General features: G+C 41.1%; 2 protein-coding genes across 6 annotated transcripts; one reads left to right on the top strand and one right to left on the bottom strand.

Moving 5' to 3' along the window:
- The first annotated feature begins 730 nt into the window (after positions 1 to 730).
- Positions 731 to 13,612, top strand: FAIM (Fas apoptotic inhibitory molecule). 5 transcript variants are annotated; one of them, XM_081873773.1, is made up of 5 exons: positions 731 to 959; positions 7,491 to 7,618; positions 10,094 to 10,322; positions 12,209 to 12,258; positions 13,159 to 13,612. In XM_081873773.1, exons 2-5 carry the CDS (start codon positions 7,508 to 7,510, stop codon positions 13,303 to 13,305), a joined length of 537 nt encoding a protein of 178 aa, XP_081729899.1. In that variant the 5' UTR covers positions 731 to 959; positions 7,491 to 7,507; the 3' UTR covers positions 13,306 to 13,612. The 5 variants fall into 5 exon arrangements, with proteins under 5 accessions (XP_081729899.1, XP_081729897.1, XP_081729898.1 ...); XM_081873771.1 differs by lacking the exon at positions 731 to 959 and adding an exon at positions 967 to 1,094 and having other exon boundaries at positions 7,495 to 7,618; XM_081873772.1 differs by lacking the exon at positions 731 to 959 and adding an exon at positions 1,773 to 1,853 and having other exon boundaries at positions 7,495 to 7,618.
- A 1,613-nt stretch (positions 13,613 to 15,225) lies between these two features.
- Positions 15,226 to 23,322, bottom strand: PARP9 (poly(ADP-ribose) polymerase family member 9). The gene is made up of 10 exons (XM_081871474.1): positions 23,155 to 23,322; positions 21,997 to 22,033; positions 20,528 to 21,345; positions 20,035 to 20,265; positions 19,732 to 19,950; positions 18,709 to 18,784; positions 17,906 to 18,262; positions 17,049 to 17,194; positions 16,536 to 16,713; positions 15,226 to 15,791 (listed from the first exon to the last, which is right to left on the bottom strand). Exons 1-10 carry the CDS (start codon positions 23,176 to 23,178, stop codon positions 15,454 to 15,456), a joined length of 2,424 nt encoding a protein of 807 aa, XP_081727600.1. The 5' UTR covers positions 23,179 to 23,322; the 3' UTR covers positions 15,226 to 15,453.
- Between the last annotated feature and the right edge of the window lie 761 nt (positions 23,323 to 24,083).

Raw genomic sequence — 24,083 nt, 5'->3', positions numbered from 1 at the left:
GAGTACCAAAGGAGATTGTGGAGGACAAAAGGGCACCTGTGGGGAATTCTGTCATGAGCCCCCGGGAAGCTAGTTCCCTTCCAATGTTATTGGCGCTCCGTCGATGGGTGCGCTCGGTGATTAACAGGGGAAAAGACACCGATCAGCATCGTTTCGATTTTGCTGCTCCTTAAAGGCTCCCACATTAATCTGAACCGTAAGACTGTAGTCATTATGAACACTTATCTGGGAATTAAATCCCATTGGAAGCAGTCTGGTTTATTTACTTCTGAGTAAAATGTCTACAGGATTGGGTTTTTAAGACTCTTTGAATTTTCCACACCTATGGCTAGGGCACGTAGCAAACTCTCCCAGATGAGAATACAGTATACAATAGCAGCCGCCATCCTGTATTTCTTTGCTATTAGCCAACATAGAAGAGTAACATACTCTTGCTTGCGTACAAAGAATTACATTACGTTTCTAGACTATTCGACACGATCTCTTTCCAGCAATCCGAGAGAAAGAAAAGTACTGCAAAACTCAGGCAGCGCGGAAGAAAAACCGCCTACGCCTGTTCCTCTGAAATAAATCCGAACTGGGTTGTTACTGTTTTTTCCTTCTCCCGAGGGACTATAAATCCTGATTTAGGAACAAGCCCTATCCGCAGCTGCTTCATGGGAAAAGAGTAAGGAAAAGTAATGATGGAAGAAAAGGTGAAGGGGCGCTGAAGGAAGAACGACGAAGAAGCATCCTTGAATAAATTTAAGCGTGGCGCGGCGGGGAACAGTCGGCCCGCGTGGCTTTGGGGAGCCTGAGGAGAAGAGGAGGAACTGGGGAGCGAGCAGCCGAGGCGCCTCCAGAGGTGGCGCTGAAGAGGGAGGCCTCCCTCCGGAGAAGGGAAGCTGCTCCACGGAGGCAGGGCGGGCGGGGTGAGACGAAAGCAGCAGCCCGCTGACGGACAGGCGGGACGGAGCAAACGCAGGTGAGCTGCCGGCTGGAGGAAGGAAGAGGCGCTGGGCGGCCTCTCCCTCTCCTCCTCCTCCAGGCTTGGCCGCCATTTTGGGAGGGAGAGTCCGTTGCGAGCCGAGTAACGGTCTGGGAGAGCCGCGCAGGTATCTGAGGGAGAGGGAGGGAGGAGGGCAGAGTCGCCGTAACTCGTCGTGCCCCGCCCCGCCATTTTAGCTCCATCTCCTCCTCCTCCTTCGCCTGGGTTGGAGTTGTTTGTAGCGCTACGGGCCCGTCGCCCATAGATACAGGTCCTCGCCTCTGTCCCCAGGAAAAAGGCCTCGCTTTCGGGAGGACTCCGTGGGGTGGGAGAAAGCGGGGAGGCCCTGTCACCAGCCGACACGACGGTTGGCCCGTCTCTTCCTCGCCCCCTCTATCCCAGGCCATCTACGCACCTCCTCCACCCCTGTACTGTGTGTATCTTTCAACTGCCCCGGCCTAGATAAATCCCTGTAAAATCCTTGAAAGCAGCAGACCGTTTGTTTGGCTCTGCCTTTATTACTCCGGATTAACAACCGCCACCCCTTACTCACAACGACTACCTGTGGCTGGAGTTCCCGCTTCGACTATAAAGAGGGGAGGGGGGCTGTGATTCATCCATTTGCTGATTTAAAAAGGCATCAGGGAGTTAATCCGGATTACATGACCATTTCTGTTCCGCTTTGCACACATATGCCCTAGAGACAAACTGCATTGCCCTTAGAATGCGAGTTCAAGGACACAAACACTATTCATGGCTATCCTTCCCTAGGCTACAAACAACTTTTTTTCTTTTACTCTGTGAGTGGAAGGATGAATGATGGTGAACCCACCTCTCCTAGTTATTTCAGATTAATCCAGGAATAAAGAAGCATCCTCTTGCAAAGGTAATGCACACTTAGATATACATCCAACCTTACTTGGCCTGAGCCACCAAATGCAACACATAGAGAAAGCCTGGTGATGATGCTTCTGATACCTCTGGTGACCCTTCCATTGAAGAATCTAGAATGCTATAAATGTAGATTGAGCCATATTCTCCACATGCTTTTGGTATTTGAATTTGTGGCATGGACAGGGTTTTCTCACCTTCTCATTCCTTGAATGTTGTTGTTGGCTACATCTGTCTGCCTCTGGAGACAATGGAAGAATGCGCCTTTGGGGGTGAAGTCAAGCCCTTGGAGAGTTACTGTGGCTGTAGAGACTGATACTTTGCTGCAGTTGGGGCAGATGAAGGAGTCTGGATATGCTATGGCATATGCACTATGGCCATAGCTGTCAAGTGTCCCTTATTTGAAGGGACAGTCCCTTATTCCAGCGCCATGTCCCGCTGCTGTCCCTTATTGATGGATGTCCCTTAAATGATGTCCCTTAAATTTCAAAGGAAGCAGCTCCTCTCCTTCCCTCCCTGCCGGCCAGGTAGGAGGGAGGCTCCAACTGTGTTGCTTGGCTGTGTTGCTCACCCAATAAGAAGTCTAAGAACGACTGGGGGGTGGAGCTTGCATGCCTTGTGTGTGGCTAGTTAATGCAAGCTGAGGGGGGGGTTGAATGCTGGACGCCATTTTGTTGCACGTGCTGCTGCAAACTTTGCAGTGCAAAGCCAGGCCAGGGAGCCATCTTAAGTTGAGGCTACATAGGCCTTGTGGTGCATGTGATTCAGATTCTATTCAGTTGAACCTCTGGTTACAAAGTTGGTTGGACAGTGTTCTCGAAGCTACCCAGCATGAGTTTGACCAGACTGCAGGAGGATAGGAAGACTGGAGTGCCTGGAACAGGTCAGGCTGCAGGTCCCTTATTTTGGCTGCTGGTCCCTTATTTTCAAATCTGTAAGTTTACAGCTATGACTATGGCATTTCTTCTCTCTATGCACCTCCCAGCGGTCCTCAGATGTAAATAATGGTGTAAAACTAGTCTGTGTGTTCTCACCCCCTCTCTTTGGCATATTCTTGTCCCTGGTGCTCTCATTCCTTGAAGACTGCTCAGAAATGGCAGCGAGCACAGATTGTTGCAGCCTTTCTCAGTGTGAATTGCTGGCAGGTGGGACCACATCCAGTTGGTTCTGGGCAAATCACATGGGCTGCCTGTGAGCTTCCAGGCCTAATTTAAGGGCTGCGGCTTTTTTAAAAAAAGTACTTCAAGCCTGGGATATCTTGGTGAGTAGCTCTCCCACACTTCTTATAATCCAGAGGTTCCTTGAGAGGGCTGAAAATATTAAAGTCCACTAGTCAAGCAGTGGTGGTGTAGAATAGAACTATTAAACAAAATTGTAGTGGATGGAGATAGAGATTGGCACAATAAGCTGGCAATTACTGACATTTTCTATTGATGTCTAATCAATATCATTGCAGCAGGGAGTTTCATAGTTCAGCTTTTCTCACACTAAGTAGAGACATTGACCCTGGAGATATTGTGAAACAGTCTCTACGTTTTAGGCAGAATTTGCTGATCCTAAGGCTCTGAAGAGGAATATATATATATATATATATATATATATAGTTACAGATAGGTAGCCGTGTTGGTCTGCCATAGTCAAAACAAAATAAAAAAATTCCTTCCAGTAGCACCTTAAAGACCAACTAAGTTAGTTCTAGGTATGAGCTTTCGTGTGCATACACACTTCTTCAGATACACTGAAGATATACTGTGTGTATCTGAAGAAGCATGCATGCACACGAAAGCTCATACCTAGAACTAACTTAGTTGGTCTTTAAGGTGCTACTGGAAGGAATTTTTTTATTTTGTTTTATACACACACACACACACACACACACACACACACATTCACACAAGTATTTTCCTCATCTCCAGTTGTTTCTTGTACCCATCTCCTTCACTTGTACCCTCTTCTCATTCATTCATTCCTCCTACCTCTTTTTACATTCTCTTTTCCCTATAACTGCTTCTGTCTCCTATCTCCTTCTATTCCTATTTTATTATTGCTCTTTAAAAATATAGGCCTTTTATCTCTGATTTTCTTCAGGGCTCCTCTTCAGTCTTGATTTCACACAGTGTAATACTGGATTGTTGCTTTTTTATCCTCCAGTTGCTTTTTTATCCTCCAGGAAGAAAAGATGGAGAAACACAGTTAGGATAAAATAATATGAGGCAGCAGTATCAGTGGTTTTGATTTACAGGGAGTTTGCTTAATGGGAATTTCTCTTTAATTCTTAGATTTCAGTGTCTAGTCACACACAGGTGACATTATGACATCACTGGTCTATTTTTCCAGCACTCTTATCAGTCTGTAGCTGCTAGGTTTTCACTTGCTTGCCTGCCTAGCTTTATTGATATCTCCATTGTTGTCTGGCAGGTTCCAGGTAAGAGTTTCTTAATTGCTTGCTGTTCTGTGCAGGTGGATATCCCAGATGTGTGTGTGCATAGATGACTTCTCAAATAATGTTCCAAATAAGCAACCTGTCTTTAAAGCTAATTGAGATTGCCACAGTCCCCACCCCCACCCCAAAGCCATGTTTTAAAGTGGGTTTGCAAAAAGTCCCAGTTTGGTTCCTGGCATCTCTTGATACCAGGGCTAAATAAGTCCTGGTGTCAGTCCAATAGGCCATACTGGGTTATTTATGTTCAGCATAAGTCTCAATATGGGACTCAGGTGGCGCTGTGGGTTAAACCTAGGACTTGCCAATCAGAAGGTCGGCAGTTCGAATCCCCACAACGGGGTGAGCTCCCGTTGCTCGGTCCCTGCTCCTGCCAACCTAGCAGTCCAAAAGCACGTCAGAGTGCAAGTCGATAAATAGGTACCGCTCCGGCAGGAAGGTAAACGACATTTCCGTGCACTGCTCTGGTTCGCCAGAAGCGGCTTAGTCATGCTCGCCACATGACCCGGAAGCTCTACACTGGCTCCCTCGGCCAATAAAGCGAGATGAGTGCCACAAGCTAATGCCACAACCCCAGAGTTGGCCACGACTGGACCTAATGGTCAGGGGTCCCTTTACCTTTACCTTTAAGTCTCAATATAAAGTATCACTTATCACTACATGTTCAACACTTGGTAGAGCTGTCAACCCAATCCAGAGCCATGATGTAACTCAGGTTTGTTTATAGCCATCACTTTGTAGTCTGTGTTGAGTAGATACCTTCTGGCAAAACTGTCCTTTCAGGCCATCTCTTTGCTGCAAATTGTTAAAATACAATTGTCTAGCGTCTAGACAGTATGTTTGTAAAAGTCATTGAGGGCCAATAACATAGTTGCAAAGCTGATGTAACTTGAAACATTTTGAATAACTAGCAAATAAAAACTTGAGCTGTGTACACGCTAATCCATTTGTAGGACAAAAATGTAGCTTTTCTCAATCTTGAATCGTTCATGCTGGTCCTCAACATGTTGCTTTCAATATAGATCAATTCTAGATCTTGTGATCCACAAGAATGGGTGTAGTTATTGTTATGCATTAGAAGATTCTTCCCTTGATTACGTTATTCACACTTTTTCTTCCCTGAACAAGTCTCAGGTGGATGATGAATGAAATGTTGATAGTGATCTTTGTACAGTATATGCCTGTTCACAAGATTACAGTTGTACCTCGGGTTAAGAACTTAATTCGTTCTGGAGGTCTGTTCTTAACCTGAAACTGTTCTTAACCTGAAGCACCACTTTAGCTAATGGGGCCTCCTGCTGCCGCTGCATCGCTGCTGCATGATTTCTGTTTTCATCCTGAAGCAAAGTTCTTAACCCAAGGTAATATTTCTGGGTTAGCAAAGTCTGTAACCTGAAGCGTATGTAACCCGAGGTACCACTGTATTGGGCATGTGTGGGTACACCTCCCATTGTCAGGACCATGTACATCTGTTTTCATTGGGCACACTGCAGGATAATGCGGAAACAATCTACAATGATCTTTTATTATTTTTGGAATGAATTCTGTTTCTCAGTTAGCACTTTTCAGGAGCAAAAATATATCCAATAGATCTAGATTGTGTGCAGACTATATAGAAAAAGCAATTACTCAGTCTTCAGTTATTCTAGAAAGAAGTGTTGCATACACAGCCCTAGTAAAACAATCTAGTACTTTATAAGCCTGTAGATCAAAGTGATTTATATTTGCCACTACTTTGTGCACTGCCATAATGGACAGATTTATTACATTATATTTAACAGTGTTTAATCCTATAAGAATCCTAACCATAGTGTTTAAACAAGATGAAAACTGGGAAAGGATTTCTTCCTAATAAACATGGAGTTATAGTTTTCAACATTTCTTTGCTGCTGCTAGCGTTCTGCTTTTTCTTTTCTTGCTGCTAAATGGATTAAAGCCTGTTTTGATTGCTATGGCATCCCGTGATGAGAGTACTGACTATGAAGATGATGTAAGGTAAAAAGTAGTCTGTGCTGTAAGAGGTCTGGGAAAGCCTTCCCAGATGTTAATAGTGATAGGATTTGTGCTATCAATATAGTTTAAATAGTAGGCTTACTGTAATATGCATATAAGATGAGTTAATTTGAGATGCAAACAGAATTTTAACTTGAGCTATGTTTTCATTCTTTATATTTTAGGTTGCAAATACTGGCCAAGAAAACTATAAAAAGCACTATTTCATCTAGAATTAAACTTGATGATTTGATAAAGTTGATAGTCTTTACTTGGACTTAGCTATTTTAACTCAAGTACAACTTACTCATTCTACATGCCTATTTTATAGTTTTGTTTTTCATCTTTAAATTTTTGTCTGTTATATTTATAATGCATATAAAATGAAATAATTTTTAAAAATATGAAAAAAGCACTATTTCTGGGTTTACTACTAAACTTGATTACAGTGACACAGATAACAATTGGAGCCGGTTCAAAAAGTTTATTTATTTAAGGAGATCTATTTGATAAAGGAAAGCATTATTTAAATAGTTTTGGGTGCAATACACTTCGACTTTTAATGCAGTAGAGATGTCTACTAGTGGAAGAGGGGAGACAATGTTTCTGATTTCCCCCTGCAAACCACCATGCCACCTTGCACACTGTTTTGGAGAGTTATCCAGCTCTAAGGAGCTGGTTTTCAGGAGGCTGGAGGATGATCAACAAAATTGCCTCCTTATGTCCCCTATTAGTGTATGTCTGTGTTAGATCAAAAGCCTTTCTAGAGTCCAAGGGTCCAAAATAGATTCAATCCTATTTGTATTTGTCAAAGTAAATGCCCACAAAAAAAAAAGTTCAGGCTGTCTTGTGATCTGAGTATTGTTCCATTTCTAATATAATTTGATTATTGCTGTGTTCCTTGTAGCTTAGAATTTGGGTGAGGAGGTAAAGACTACCTAAATAAAAACAACACTACAGGATTAAGGCACCATTTGATAGGCTTTCAAGGGCAAGTGGAATGTAGCCTTTAGTATCCCTCTTTCCAAAGAGGTCTCACAAAACCTGAGGACAATATTTGGAAGCTGTTCAGAAGCAGACTTCAGAATAAAGATCTGCTTGGGGTATGGAGTATACATGTGCAGATTTTTGTACATACCTAAAGGGGGTCTCTGAATTGTGGACTACTTATTAATCAGTTGTATTTAAACATATATTCTTGCAGCTACCTGGACAGAATGACGGACCTAGTGGCTATCTGGGAAGTAGGTTTAAGTGATGGCATCCACAAAATTGAATTTGAACATGGGACCACCTCAGGAAAACGTGTTGTGTATGTGGATGGAAAGGTAGGATTCTTACATGAAAAGCACACAGTATGAAAAACAAACAGTGAGTTTTTTTATATCAGTAAAACCTAGTTAACCTGGTTTACCAAACAGTGGTCCTTAAGAGGTTATTTTCTGTGAAGTTTGTTAGATTAAATTTATGTCACTGATCTGTAATGTGGATTTAAAGTCTTGGTCTAAAATCTAAAACATGTAGTGGAAAAACACTTGGTTTTTCTGCAGAAGATATTCTACTTTTCTTAAAATATTAGCAGTGATAGCAATAGTGCATTAGCTCCTTGGAAAGGACATCCCCTCACACTCCAGGGCTCTTCCTCCTTCTGCATTTGCTTTTTTCCCAGAACAAATGGAAGTGTACTGTCATGTTTCCTTCTGTTAGAGATCCCGGAAATTGAACTACAACTCATATAATCCCCAGCCGTGGCCAAAAATTATGGGAGTTACAGTTCCATTCAGTTTTTATTATATGAAGTAGAAGGAGGCATTCCAACATAAATGCTGGTTATGTCTCTTTTATTTGGGGAAGAAAAGCAAAGGGGAAAGAGGGAAGAGGCAAGGAAGTCTGTCCAGTCCAAGGAGTTGCTGCACTACTGCTACCATCTTGCCTGGCCCCTAATCTAAATCTTTGCTCTGGGATGGGCTGCTGGTGAATGGATATGTTCACATATAGAATCCGGACAAGAAGTCCACTCAACATGGGCTGTGCTTCCTGCTTTGATTCTTCTTACAGAAACTGAGCAGGAGATTTGACTTTCTGGATGCCCCTATTCCTGTGATATCCCTAGTAATAAGTATATGCAGAGCTCCAGTAATAGAGCTGTTCTCTGACACATGCCTATCTGTTCTGCCAGGATGTGGTTTTCCACATGATATGTATGATATGAGAAAGAAAGCTTAGGCTTTGCTGATAGTCCAAACAATATCATGGTGAAACTTCTACCATTAGGAAAAAGGCCTTAAGGCCTTATCACCATAGTTCTCTTGGTATGTGAAAGTCCACGCATACTTGTCTGAAAGTGCAGTCCTTTCGCCCTTTGAATTTTAATAGCAACACCCAAAAAATAAAAGAGATGGGCAGTGATCTGTGGTACAATGTATGTACTTTGCTTTAGCTGGTTTTGCAATATCATTTTGCTTGCATATATATATATATGTTTTCTGTAATCTGTATAGATCCAAACACAGGTTAAATAATCTTTCAAAAATGATTTCTAAGCAATAGGTGAGACAGTCCTCATGGAAAGTTTCCTTCCCTATCTGCCTCTGCTGTGAATTTTTCTGCTATTGCAAACTGCCAAATGCTTATCAAACCATCTCCCCAGCACAAAATCCTTCTTGCTTTTCCAGTAATGAGCAGGTTTTTTTGTAAGCTGCTATTAGGAGATGAACTATTATACGAGCAATTTTCTCTACCCCATAAATGACAGCAAGGCCAATCTTGAATCCATATTGGCCTCCTGTTGCATTTATACCAGAGACTGCCTGCCAACACTTCTTTTCCCATGAGAATTCCCACCATAAATGTGTTAAGTGACATCCTGTCTAAAAGTAGGACAACATGCCCCTATTAATGTGATATAGGTGTACAAGGGCTAGGTGCCATCCGTGAATTAGCTTTGGCATTAGGTCCCTTTAGCATTGATAATAATAATGATTATTATTTATTAAATTTGTTAGTTGCTTTTATCTTGCCCAAGACAACCCAAAGCAGCTTACAAGCGAACAAAAATGCCCACATAGATACAGTGGTACCTCGGGTTAAGTACTTAATTCGTTCCGGAGGTCTGTTCTTAACCTGAAACTGTTCTTAACCTGAAAAACCACTTTAGCTAATGGGGCCTCCTGCTGCTGCTACGCTGCTGGAACACGATTTCTGTTCTTATCCTGAAGCAAAGTTCTTAACCTGAAGCACTATTTCTGGGTTAGCGGAGTGTGTAACCTGAAGCATATGTAACCTGAAGTGTATGTAACCCGAGGTACTACTGTACATTAAAACCAAGGTGGGGCAGGGGGGACAAAGCAAAACTGTACTTCCTGCTATCTGCCAATCACCCATTCCCACCACCCTTCTGAGTAATACCCCTCCCCACCTTCTCACTATATAGAAGGGTCTGGAAACTTCTGTTTCAGTGTATCTGAAGAAGTGTGCATGCACACGAAAGCTCATACCAAGAACTGACTTAGTTGGTCTTTAAGGTGCTACTGGAAGGAATTTGTTTTGTTTTGACTATGGCAGACCAACACGGCTACCTATCTGTAACTGTACTTCCTGCTGTGTCTCAAAATACCCCATCCAGTTGCTCAAGTTGTATTACCTTCCCTTGTAATGTAACACTTTTATTAAACTGAAATGTGTACTTGAGATCAAGCTTTCTTTTTATGATGTAAACAAACAGAAAGCTATGTGATGTTTCCTTTTTTCAGTACTGAAGCAAATATATATGTTGACATCAGTGCTATTTTTTTTCTCTTCAGGAAATAATGAGAAAAGAATGGATGTTCAAATTAGTGGGGAAAGAGACATTTACTGTCGGAACATCTAAAACAAAGGCTACTATTAACATTGATGCTGTCAGTGGCTTTGCCTATGAATATACCTTGGAAATTAATGGCAAGAGCCTCACAAAATACATGGAGAACAGGTCAAAAACAACAAGTACTTGGATGTTACACTTGGATTGTACAGATTACAGGGTTGTATTAGGTAGGTTATTCTTACATAGTTCCATGTTTGCCTTTTGTATGGTCCTATATATTCCCATATATTTTGTTTAGTCATGCTGTGGTGCCATTCCAAGAGCACTGATTTTTGTTGTGACTCCTTTATTTGAAACAAACTATAAAACAAATATCTCATTGGAGCCTGATCCTGGAGAGCTCTGAGTATCATTAGAACCTCCTGGGAATTAGTGAAGGGCCTTTTTGGTATGGAAAAAAACATATGAACACTTCAGTATGTTTTAGTAATCTGAGTTAGTGATCATTTTACCATTGGCTTGTTTATTAGTGGCACTGGATGACATTTGCATGTAATGCTAAACTGGATTACAGTGGTACCTCGGGTTAAGTACTTAATTCGTTCTGGAGGTCCGTACTTAACCTGAAATTGTTCTTAACCTGAAGCAGCACTTTAGCTAATAGGGCCTCCTGCTGCTGCCGTGCCACCGGAGCACAATTTCTGTTCTCATCCTGAAGCAAAGTTCTTAACCTGAAGCACTATTTCTGGCTTAGCAGAGTCTGTAACCTGAAGCGTCTGTAACCCGAGGTACCACTGTACTTTCAAAGTTCTCTCCCTCCCCAACCAACTGATTTAAACTCTAACCCATTGTTCCATATTTATTTCTTAATGCGTACTGAAGATGAAGAAGATTATATACTCAATCACAGTTATGGTTACAGTTACTCCCGCCCCCTTTTGATTGATTTGGAAATCTTATTGACTTTTTCCTTCTTTATTTCTCAAAAGCCAGTAAACATATATTTAAAAAATAATAATTCTCCCTGCCATGCAACATCAGGAGAAGAAAGGGAGAGCACACAAGCCCCAATGCTTGTCTCAATATTCTTAACTCTCTTTAAAGTATGCCCTGCACCATCTAACCTGTTCAAGGGCATAGCTAGCATTTACAGAGATCTGGGAATGCTACTAACCCATGCTCTGGTAGAAGAAAAAAATGACACCCTCACACCTGTATTTCCCTGCCCCCTACAAGCACTATGAGAACCCTGAACATTACATCCCATATTTTCTCTTTACAAAACACACTGAGGTGAGATTAGTTGGTGGCAACCCCATAGGTAGGTTAACACACCCCTTGTTAGGCTCCAACATGTCCATTAGGAAGAAAAACCTCATGTTATCAGAATCTTACTGGCTTGGACTGTGGCTGTACAAAGCATTGTCTTCATCACTCTAGCTAAGGTGCAAAACTACACTTGATATAGAGCTCATCCACACTTTTGCTTCACCTGTACTTTGATCATATTGTGTACTAATTGGTTCCCCTGCAACTGAGAGTTTTTATCATTGTCCCACAGTTGTGCCTTGCAAAAATCTGATGTTACCCATTGAATCAGCTATGCACAGAAAATCTGAAGGGAGATTTTGCTTAACTGAGGTTCAGTGGATAAGATTGGATTTTCACAAGACACAGGCATGGAACAGCAAGAAAGAGTGTGTTGAGAATTTAAAATCGCCTGTCTTTGTGCTTTTGGACACTTCCTGGGTGGTGATTTAAAAAAATAAAAGATGTATGCAGCATAATAGAATCAACAAGCTGGAAGGCTGGAACAAAAACACTAAAGAGAATGCCTACTGGGATGAAAAGGAAAGACCAAAGTTGCTCCTCATATACAGATTCAAATACATGCAGGTGTGGATTACTGTGGTCTAATTTGAATGGAGAAGAAATGAATTCATAGCTAAATAATGGCTGAAATTGTGGACAAGCCCTAAATCAAAATTAAATATAAGATACAAAATGGGAAGCCTTGGTCTGGACATATCTGACATGCATACGTTATAGTAAATAGTTTTTAATATAAGAAAATGTTATGATTAAGTGACAGTCCTTTTATTTGTTTTAACAGAAAAAGACACAATGGATGTCTGGTGCAATGGTAAAAAAGTGGAAACGGCGGTATGTAACCATAGATATTCCAAAATGAAAAATTTTAAATTAAAATGGACTAAAGTTACAATTAAGAGATGCATATTCAATGTTATCCGCACCCCCTCCATAAGTGAAAAATTTGAACTTGGTTTAAATACCTTTAAAAGCAAGGAAATGTACACTTGACCAGTTCCTTCTTTCATATAATTGTAGAGTTGGAAGGGACCTCAGGCTCAGCTACTTCAACCCCCTCCTGTGCAGAAATCTCAGCTAAAACATCCAGAACAAATGGCCATCCAGACTCTGTTTAAAAACCTCTAAGGAAGGAAAGTCCATCATCTTCCCAAGGAGTCCATTCCAGGGTTGACTGAAAGACTTTTAAATGAGGGAACGATTTTAAAAGCTACTCACTTATAGAATGGTATTTAAGTGTTTTGAAGTGTTATTCAAACATAGGAAAAAATTATTCTCTTGTCTTTGTGACATAGACTACACATTAGGCCACCAGTGTGCGATAAATTTCCTCCATAGGAAATGGAACAATTAAACAGTTCATTCACTTTGGAATTTATAAAACTTGGGAACAGAGCATTGGTCAGCAATGTAACCTTTAAAATCTAACCAATTTCATGACAGTCTAAGCTCGGTGCTGCTCTATGAAGTGCATTGTGATGATTTTGAATACGTTTGCCTGTGTATCAGAACCTGTGGCCCTCCTGATGGAGCTGAACTACAATTCCCATCAACTTCAGCTCACCTGGGCATTGATCAGGGAGCTGTATGGGAGTTGTAATTCAGTAACATCTGGAGGGTTACAAGTTAGCTACCCTTGCTTTTAGAACAATCTTTTGGTGGTTAATGAACAATTAGAGTATTTGAATACATTTGATCACCTGTTCAACATTTATTTTTCCTTTTTCGTACCAGGGAGAATTTGTAGATGATGGGACAGAAACACATTTCAGTATTGGAAAGCATAACTGTTGCATTAAAGCTGTCAGCAGTGGGAAAAGAAGAGAAGGAATTCTTCATATGCTTGTTGTAGACGATGAAGAAATCACAGCACCTTTGTAATCGCTTTCCATTATTCTGACTATTGCAGATACAAAGATCAGGGATTTTCAATTGCTGTGGTACTTGATTACTTTAATATATACTTTAATATATACTTCATGGTATATTCAGTTTGTGCTGTTCTTATTTTCTAGCTGCTGTATATGAAATTTATTGAAGGACCAAATGAGAATATGATGTCTTTTTTGTAAAAAGAATTTATATATTAGAACACTAAAGAGGAACTTTGACCAATGTAGAAATTGTTTACATGGAAAATTTTAATAAGTGCAGAATAAAACACAGTAGTGAAATTTGTTCATTTAAATGTTAGAATGTCATATTCTTTTTGTATCCTCTTTAAAATAAGTGTGTTGCGTCCTCAGAAAACTGGAATGTATAACTAATGAAGTGTTTTCTTTCAGTAAGCCTTTTTACAACTTTGCTTATCAATAATACTTGAACCATGTCTGCATGGGTTGCCTTTTTCCTGCAGCTTTCTGCTGAGCACAAGTGCCCAGCTATGACCTGCTCTGGGAGCCCCATGTGTCTCTCCCATGTATAGATCCAGCCAGTCCTTCCCTTTACTGGTACCCCATGTACTTCCAGCCTGAGCACATGGGCCTAGTGAGTAGTGAGTGATGTGGCTGCATCTACATATGGGAGGCACAAACGCCACTCATATATAGCAGGTTATAGTGGGGCACTTGCAGCAAGGAAAAGTAGTCCATTGAGCTGAATGATCTGCTCCCATGCATGCAACTACACAAGGGAGGATGAGTCATGTTGTGCATTTTCAAAATCCAGTGTTTGCCTTTAGGAAATTAAAAAAAAATAGATGCAAGAATAAATATGCTGGGGATTTTCTGTAGCAGACTGGAAGTTTCAGGTGACTGTGCATATTACATAGTATTGAACTACTGAAATCTTTAAAAGGGGGGCAAGCAAACTTCAGGCTTGAGAAAAATGAAATCTCACTTGTGCTCCAAAGTCTACCACATTCCAAAATAGTGGCTGGACATGGTACACCATACACTTCTAGCACAATCTTATGAATATTTATTTGGAAGTCAACCCAATGAGTGAGGTGCAGCTTTTGCTTACTCGGGAATTTGTTTCTAGTGCCTGCATACACCTACACATCCTCTCTCACATACAACTGGCTTGCTTTAAAGCTTTCTTTGTTTTCAGCAGCCAATTTTTGGGGGAAGACACTTAGTTGTTGCTAAGCGGGGAGCCTTTTATTGGTTGTTGTTAACTGAGATTACAAACTTTGTTGGATCTGTCAAATAAGTCAAGAGACCTACTAGCAGTGTTTTTTTTCTGGGAGTACTCACCCTTAACAGATTCTTTTTTTGGGGGGACACATTTATAAAGATGTCCACTATTCAAAAATGCTATTGCCAGATGTTCAAGAATCTACTAAAAGATGGAAACTATAAAACCTCAAAAGATGGTATTATTTCAAAGGAATCTTACTATTTTTAGTATCTGTCACACACCAGTTATTGCCTCCTTTAGCTAATGCAACAAAGGTAATGTTTAAGGATCATAACCTATTAAAAGCTCATTTATAATATTTGCCCCCCTTTAATCCTAAGAATTTGGGTCATATGTTCCAATGTAGTTGCAGGTAGTCTTCACCCCATATCCAAAGCATGTATGCAATGGCATAGAGAAGGAGCTGAATGTTACACTGACATTTAGTGGTACAGCTGATAGAAACATGGTATTTATTGTGGATTTTAAACCAACTGATTTAATAGCACTTAATTCAATAAACCATCAAAGACATTCTAGAAATACAAGGTTACTTGGAATTTTCTGAAGTTTGAAATTTCCAAAAGCAGCATCTCTGGCACTTAGACAAAAGCTGATCCTGAACTGCATGAAGCACTTGCTATTATATTCTTGTACAGAAAAAAACCAAATATTTGCAGATGGTTTAAAGTTGGCATTTTAATATAAGAAGTTGTGTTGTGAATGCAGCGGTTCTCTTTTAAATCAAATTAAAGCTTCCCATGCTGAGATTGCTTATTAAGCAATAACGATACTTCAAGATTGTAACGAGGCAAGATTTTTCACTGCATCAGAGAACTGCCATATACATAAATTACTTAAACCTTACTCATAGAACCTAGTATCTATCATTTGTTGAACTTTAAGGCCTCATAGATTCTGAGCTGATGGTTCCAACTGGGTCTTCTGCACTGGATTCCAAAGCAGGGAACAAGTCAACAAATACAGCGGGAGAGCTTGCTCCCTATTGAAAATGACGAAGATTTCAGGGTTGTGAATATCGTCAACAACACTGTCATAGAGTTTCATGCTACTTGCACTAATTAATGGTGGTGCAACATAGCTTCGATTGCCCCTTGTATACGAGCCTGTTACAACTTCAGCCTCAAACACACAGATCAAGTGGTCCATTTCACATTTTTCCCTGGTATCTGTTACAAGGTTCCTGGGGTTCTTGTTAAAGTAGATGCCAGCTCCATATTTCTGGTCTGGAAAACAATGCAAAACACAGACTGATTAAACAGAGACATGTTTTCATTATGGTAGCAGTATGCAAGACAAACTGCTTCTGAATATGACTTGGTCTGCTCCCACTCCCGCCCTGAATGGAAATAAGAGGACCAAGTAATAATTGAAGAAGCCTTAAGGACATGCTGGGAAACTGCTGGTATTATAATTATTTCAACAATTGCAATCATGGTGGCAATCGGGAGCAGCACATCCAATTTTGCTGCTTGAGACAAGATGGGAAGTGCTGTTCCACTGCTACTGGTGGAGCAGTGGCGCTGATTTCAGATGAGATTTTGCACGCACTACAAGATCTTGTGAGATCTTGTGTGAAATCTGTCCTGATGCCAGCAGTGGAGGCAGTGGGGCAGGCAGAGCACCCACCTGGGCACCACCTCAGAGCCTTTTGCCACCAGAGGCAGCAGATTCACACTGCCCACTAGCTACACCAGCCCTGGTGGCAGCAATGGACACTGTAGTCTAACTCTAGATCAGTTTACAGAGGAAAAGCTACCGTAAATCTTACTGTGAGGACAATAGTGATAAATTTAAGAACCAGATAGGTACCACTTGATTTTATATTTTATTTAGCTAGCTTTTTAAGCTTTGAATTAATGTACTTGAACACCTGTGATGAATGTATCAACATGGCAGTCAAATTGTTTGAAGATAATCTTCTGATTTTCTGGGGGGTTTTGCTTTTCATGGGTATATGCATGCTTTACCTTGTAAGGAGGAGGGGTAGGTTTTCTGAAATCCCGTTTTGCACACCAGACTACAGTACTGAGCTGGGACACGATGGTATAGCCTATGGCATACTGGCATTCCAGCATTTTTTCCTTCAATTTTTATTTTAATCCTTTGGAAGGTAGATTCTAAAAGAGGATTGCATATTTTCTCTATCTGAAATGAAAATGAAAGTAAGTTGTGCCCAGCTCAATAGCAGCAACACTAAAAATTACATACTGTTCCAATGCTAAGTACTTTTTTATTTCAATTTGTTTTTAAAATAGAAATTCCAGGATGAAAAAAGACCAAACGGTTCCAATTTATTCTCTACATGAAGTAATGTGATCTGAGTTTGATTTAGGAGTATACCACATATTGGTAAAAACCTATCAGTTTTCAATAATCATTTTGACTTGGATTTTACCCTCCTATATTCCTCTTGGTTTTAGATATTTGTAAAACATCACAATATTCTTTCAGAATTAGTTTGCCATTGGTTATCTCTTTACCTTCAGAACCCGGAGGCCAGCTTTTTCAAGCTGTTTTTCTTTGTACTTGAATTCTTGAAGATACGACTCTATCGGAGTGACTTGGTAACAGTATTTACTCGCCAGTTCTTTGTGGCCTTCTTGATGAGGAGAGTTTCTCAGAGATCCTAGATGCAGGTAATAAAATACTGAATAGTAGTGCAACTTTCAGATTGGAAAATTAACCGTAAGCTTACTGGAGACGGGTAATGCCTGTTGCTTATTAAAATGGAAAAACAGTAAGCACAATGAGTTCATTGTTTAATAAAGGCCCCTTCTTCACAGAGTGGTAATATTTCCTTTGACAGTAACAACTGAAATCCTTTGAGGCTGCAATCCTGTAACCTCTTACCGTGATTTCTTAGGGTTCTAAATCACATCCAGGAGCCTACTTGAGTCGAAAAGGCTTTCCACTGCAAAGCCAAATTCTTCACCAAATTTAATAATTATAATAATAAAATACTTTGGCTGATTGACATCCGATGCTCTTTCAAAACGTGTTGTGGAAAGGGTACAAATTTAATAATAAAAATAAAAATGTTCAGCCTTCAATGGACCAGGTGGGTACAGGGATAGTGACAGTGATGTATAGGAAGGGTTTGGTTAAAGGTTTCACCCTTGCACCGACTTGCACAATGGAAATGGCCTGGTGGGGAGAGCAACTGAATAAGGCTACTGCCTGTATGGTTTCAAATTGTTTTTTGTACAGGCTAGAAGTCTGCCCTTAGTATAAGGTAAAGGATATCAATAAGCCAAATTCTTCACCAGATGCTTTCTTAGCAGGTGTTCACATATTTTCCATAACAGCGTTGTGCTTATGTATATACAGCCCCACGTACCGCCTGCCTTCATTTCTTGCTTGGCTGTAGTCTGCAGCATGAATTCGATAGCGAATGTTGCATCAATCACGGCTCGGGGGGAACCTTCGATCTCGAGAGCTGCACCCTCCCCGGTCAAACTCTCCACTATGGTTATGCCAAAGTGCTGCTGCAGATGAGACAGCTCAACTGGCTGACCACTGCCAAGGTTGAGAAGGTTATAATTTTGTATAACGATCCGGTGAGTTTCCTCAACTTGTATGATGTTTTGGAGCCACAGTCCTGCTGCCTCCAGCGTTTCCTGGCTGCGTCCAATAAGTTCCACAAATGGTCCGTTTTTTTCACAACATCCATCGGCTTGTATGTCAGTCTGTACCTCTGAAAAATATTATTGGTAGGTGTTGCAATGGTTAGTGAATGACTCATGAAGAAGGGACAATTAAGAGGTGATATGATAGTCAAATATTTGAAGGGCTCACACAGATAGATTAGGGGGCGGGTTATTTTTCTGTTGCTTGACAGGGCTAATTGGTTGAAATTACAAGAAAACCAAAAGTGGACTTTGAAACCGTGTTCCGCTACTAAAGTCTAAATTGAACCCTTGCTAGAATTATTTCTTACCAACTCTACTACGTAATTCTCCCTGCCTCTTCTTCAACTCCACTCATCTTTCAAGTCCCTCATTAAAACCTACACAAAGTTTTCTAATATTCCTGACATGTTCTATTTGTAGTCAAACATTAAAACATTTCATATATATATATATATATATACATATATACAGAGAATCTCAACCAGTTTTAACCATCCCATTTATTTATTACCCATGCCATCCATATTGCTGCAGTCCATCTTTTCTTCCAGTTTGTTTTTGACTGACATAAGCTTGGTGAAGAAAGCCTTTAAAAAGAGAGAAAACACATATGATTGCTGCTTTTTGGGGGCTCAGTTCTAAGCATTATTGTGCCAGTTTAGGACGTAGTGTACAAAGCACTATAAATTTCAGCTTCTAATAACAATGGTCATTTTCCACTGCAGAAAGCTAAACCCATCACCATTTATTTCATATTCACATTCAAGATTAGACCTGGGGCAGTATAATCCCACACAATGAGTATAATGGGCAGTAGTGAGAGTTCCTGTATTAAACTGAGCATTGTGCCTATCTCAAATGATAACCCAGGCTTCTCCAATCTAGCACCATCTGTATGTTGTTGGGACAATAGCTCTCATCATCTTTGACCTTTGCCATCCTGGCTGGAGCTGACCACAGTTGTGCTGTATTCCAAAATATTTGGAGGGCACTAGTATGTGGAAACCAGTATAGAACTATAGAAAAATGTTTTAGAGAGATGCATTTACAGTGGTACCTCGGGTTAAGAACTTAATTCATTCTAGAGGTCCGTTCTTAACCTGAAACTGTTCTTAACCTGAGGTACCGCTTTAGCTAATGGGGCCTCCCGCTGCCGCCGCGCCACCGGAGCACAATTTCTGTTCTCATCCTGAAGCAAAGTTCTTAACCTGAGGTAATATTTCTGTTATTTGCTTTGTACACTCTGGTGATTTGAAGATACAGTGGTACCTCAGGTTAAGTACTTAATTCATTCCAGAGGTCCGTTCTTAACCTGAAACTATTCTTAACCTGAAGCAACCCTTTAGCTAATGGGGCCTCCTGCTGCTGCCGTGCCACTGGAGCACAATTTCTGTTCTCATCCTGAAGCAAAGTTCTTAACCTGAGGTAATATTTCTGGGTTAGTGGAGTCTGTAACCTGAAACGTATGTATTAGATGGCCACTGTATTAGATGGCCAATCTTTAGCTACTTGCCATGAGCATTCAGAACCTCACCTCATAAACATCACTGTCATCTGGAGGAACCACAATGAATACATCAGGCTTCTTCCCAGGATATTCCTCCGCAAAGTGTATTATTTCCTCCACCATAATCTCTACCACTTCATCCTTTGGCATGTGTAAATCTTCAATCCCAAGGAGAGGAAAACAAACTGATGAGGACTGCTGCTCTTGAGCCTTGAGAAGACTTTTAGAAACTGCAGCTTTTAGTGCCTGTTGGAGGAGGAAAGTAGTTATAATGGTGATTCCCACCCCCCATTCAGTGAAATGGAAAGCTAATAGAAAAAAAGCCATCACCTCCTGTGCGTTGCATTCACTGTAAGATGGCCATACCACATGGAGCACAAACTCACAGTCAATATTGCACCCTTTTGTGAATATGAGTTTCAGGTTATCTGCTGGAAGTCTCTGTAACTCAGAGAGAAATTGCTCCTGCATAGCTGGACCTGCCTTTTCGAGGATTGCTCTTGAAATGGTTCCTTGAGAGAGATCATCTTGCACAGTCACAGAGCTAATAATAATGGAAGCCTGGAAGAGAATGATATAAGAATCAGAAACAATTTCATTTTGAATCTATGCATGATTTCTACATGCATGGTCTCCCCAGAGAGGCTTGCCTGGCGCCATCACTACGTGTTTTTAGGTGCCAGGCAAAAATGTTCCTCTTTACCCAGGCCTATGGCTATTAAATAATCTATCTGGTACTTGTGAGCATTGAAAAACCCAATTAATGGGGAAAGTAATGAATATTCACCCTCTCCATATCACCTGTAAGAATACGGTAACCTACTTGCTGTGCTTCTATGTTCCCTTTTTTTATCTGGAGACAGAGATCATTGACTGTGATGGAGTCTGCTGCTTCCGCCAGAGGCACAACATCGTTGGTGCCTAGCAACTCTTCGCACGCCCTTTTCATGACTTCAGCTGTGGTCTCATCAATGTTCACAAGGTGGATTTCTTGCAAGTAACCAAATAACGGAGCTAACTGAATAAAATTCTTTATTGTCCGTACGATGACTTGAGCACATAAATCCTGCGGGAAGTTGAAGATTCCAGAGCTGAGGGCAGGAATGGCCACGGACTTGATATTGTTTTCTGGAGCATTGACATATTTCAGAATATTGATGATGGCTGCTTCAAGCTTGAAGCAACATTCCTCCCTCTGCTCCTCCGACCATCTTGGACCCACTGCATGGATGACTTGCTTACAATGGAGTCTTCCTCCACTAGTGACTGCAATCTGGCCAGCGCTGAGCGGTCCGTTCTTTTCAATGAAATGCTTGCAGTGCTCTTCAATTTCTGGCCCTCCAGCTTTCAGGAGGGCAAATGCAAGGCCTCCAAAGTGATGCAGGTATTCATTGGCTGCATTCACCAAAGCATCGGCCTCGTGCCTTGTAAGATCATCTACCCAGACAGAAACTTCAATTCCTTCCTTCAGGCTTTTCCTATACACTTCGGTGGGATTCCTGATGCTCTTGAGGACAGTTATGCAGCCAAACTTCTTTTCAAGCAGACTACACAGGTAGTTCTCTCTCCTCTTAAGAATTGCATAAACATTGTTGCTGATTGGAATGGATAGCATTTCCTCATCTATTGGCATTCTGATCTCTAGGGGGGAAAAAACAAAGTACATATTTTGTGGTGTTATGGGTGAGGGTTTACATAAAACCTTTCTACCTGCACATGTTTTAGATTTCTCTGTTCACCCCCACACCAAAATGGCTCAGGAAAATAAAATTACTTGCCAATATATTATAACTGCAAAATGCCCTCTCAACCTAACCGACCAATAGAAATGTTGATCTCTTTAAATAATGCTGCGTATCTAACGGCCCCTATAGAAAAGTTGTTGAGAGAGTATAACGCCTAGAGCAATTATTCTCCAGCATCACATCACAAAATGTGACTTGTTGCTATGCCGGTTTTACAGTAATTGGGGAAGCTGCCAAGAAGCGGATATTGGCTATAATCCACACACACACCCTCACCCAATATGCAGACTATGCATGCACAGCTCCACATGAATAGAAGGGCAGATGAAGAGATGAAGAAGGTGGATCAAAGTACAAGAAACCCTGCAGTATAGGAATCTGGAGAGAAACCTGATCCCTGTCTCCTGTAGGCTTTCCTCTTCTGAAAAGCAGAAACCTATTTATAATCACTACCCCAGGGGTAGTTAACATGGAGCCCACAACCTCTGGAGGATTCCCCACTACCTATACTTGATCTGCAGTGAAAGGTATCAAGTGAACTATCTACCTGCATTGTCATTTTGTGGAGTCTCGGAACTGGACGTCTGTAAAAACAAAATCAAAAAACAAAATCAAAATTACTTCAGCAAATGTCCCAGAAGTTAATGTTTGTGGACTGTGATCCTCATTCATAAAGCCCTGCTTCACCCTCTGTGAAAATAATTCAATAAAAACAGTTTTATATTGCTAATGCTATTAATTACTGTATGTTCTTACATTTATACCCTGCAGTTCTTTCATCATGGAAGCCAAGGCAGCATACATGTGTGGTACCCCCTCCAGGCACTGACTAAACCCAGAGCTGCTTGGCTTCAACATATTTTATTTTAATATGCTGCTTACATGCCAGAATGGCTTCTAAGCAGTTTACAAGTATAAAACCAATTATAAAACCCATACGTAATTAAAATACACTATAAATCAGTTCCATTAAAGCATTACGGGAATCCATTTCTAATGCTTATTGTTCCAAATTTATTAAAGAGAAAGCACAGAAAAGGAAAAACAAAACAAAGAACAAAGCTGTCAGCTCACATTCACAATACAATAAATTACGGTAATAAACTGTATTAAAAGCATCCATAATTAAAATGTACAAGAAAGCAGCCCATTAAACAGTATAACAATTAGAAGAGCAATTTAAACAACTATATGAATAAGTTCAAATTCAGGGGAATACTTGGCTAAACAGGTGTGTCTTCAAGAGCCAGCAGAATGCCAATGCTGATGGGGTCCATATGTGGTTTGCCTTCCGACCATACCCCAGGGACCATACTAGTCACTCCAGCTGGCTGGATGACTAACCCTGTCTACTCAGAAATAAATCCTATTGTATTCAATAGGTCTTACTTCCAGGTTAAGTGAGATTGGGATTGCAGTGACTGTATGCACTATATGCCAGTAAAGATCAATCCTCCAGCTTCTCATTTCATTCCAAAGTGGAATTAGGTGCTGAAGGGATTACTGGACATTTGGGGTTTTGTTCGTGTGTCATGTTTATATTCTGAACCTGAGGTAGGGCTCAGAGCAACTTGTTTCTTTCATGTTCAATAAAAAAAAAAAATTATGTCCAGCTCCCCCTCCCCCTGCCTGGTCATTTCCACTCAAAGCACTTCAACGACTCAGAACCTCTGTTTCAGTCTTTTTTTCTTTTGTGTTGACTTACCAACAATTTCATCATGTTCCCCATCTTGAATTTCCTCTTTTTTTGTCCCCTCTTAGATGTTGCTGTTTTGCTCCTCCATTTTCCATTGGCCTAGGCTAGCGTAAGCAGCAAGGAGCTGCTTTTGCCACACTGGCCTGCCTTGGAATCCTCTGGTCTGGTTGCCATGGAGACCCCTGCTGGAACTTCAACCCCATTGTCAAGTTGCTTCCCAGATCACAATCTTCTTGTCCTTTAAAGCAGGGGTGGGGATCCTGCGGCCCACAGCTCTCCTCACTCCAAGCCATCCGCCATGTTGGCTGGGGCTGATGGGAACTGGAGTCTCAGAACATCTAGAAGGCCACAGGCTCCCCAACCCTGATTTTAAAAAAATGCTTACACTTACAGTTAAACCTCAGGTAATCCATTCCAGAAGTCCATTGGGCTTCTGAAATGTTTGACAACCAAGGCGCAGCTTCCAACTGGTTGCAAGAGCTTCCTGCACTCAAGCAGAAGCCGCGATGGACATTCGGCTTCCGAAAAACATTTAAAAACTGGAGAATTTACTTCCGGGGGTTTGGGAGCCAAAACGTTCCAAAATTGAGCCGTTCAGGAACCGAGGTTTGACAGTATTAGGATCCAGGGGTCATAAGGGTCTCTGTACACAGCCTACTTCCCCCTACCCCAAACTCTTAACAGTATTCAATAGTCCTGTCCTCTAGGCTCCCAACTAAGTTGCCCAAAGCCTCCAAGTGATACATATTTGTCATCTACAAGAAACCAGCTCTCAGTATGTTACTTCATGTCACAAAGGATTTACACCTTAGTAAACATGTTTAAGCATTTCCGTACACTGCTCTGGTTCGCCAGAAGCGGCTTAGTCATGCTGGCCACATGACCTGGAAGCTGTACACCGGCTCCCTCGGTCAATAAAGCAAGATGAGTGCCACAAC

Source organism: Podarcis erhardii (assembly GCF_964252035.2).
Source record: "Podarcis erhardii genome assembly, chromosome: 1".
NCBI classification, from domain to species: domain Eukaryota; kingdom Metazoa; phylum Chordata; class Lepidosauria; order Squamata; family Lacertidae; genus Podarcis; species Podarcis erhardii.
Note: the sequence above shows the minus strand (reverse complement) of the source record. Positions and strands in the feature narration are given on the sequence as shown.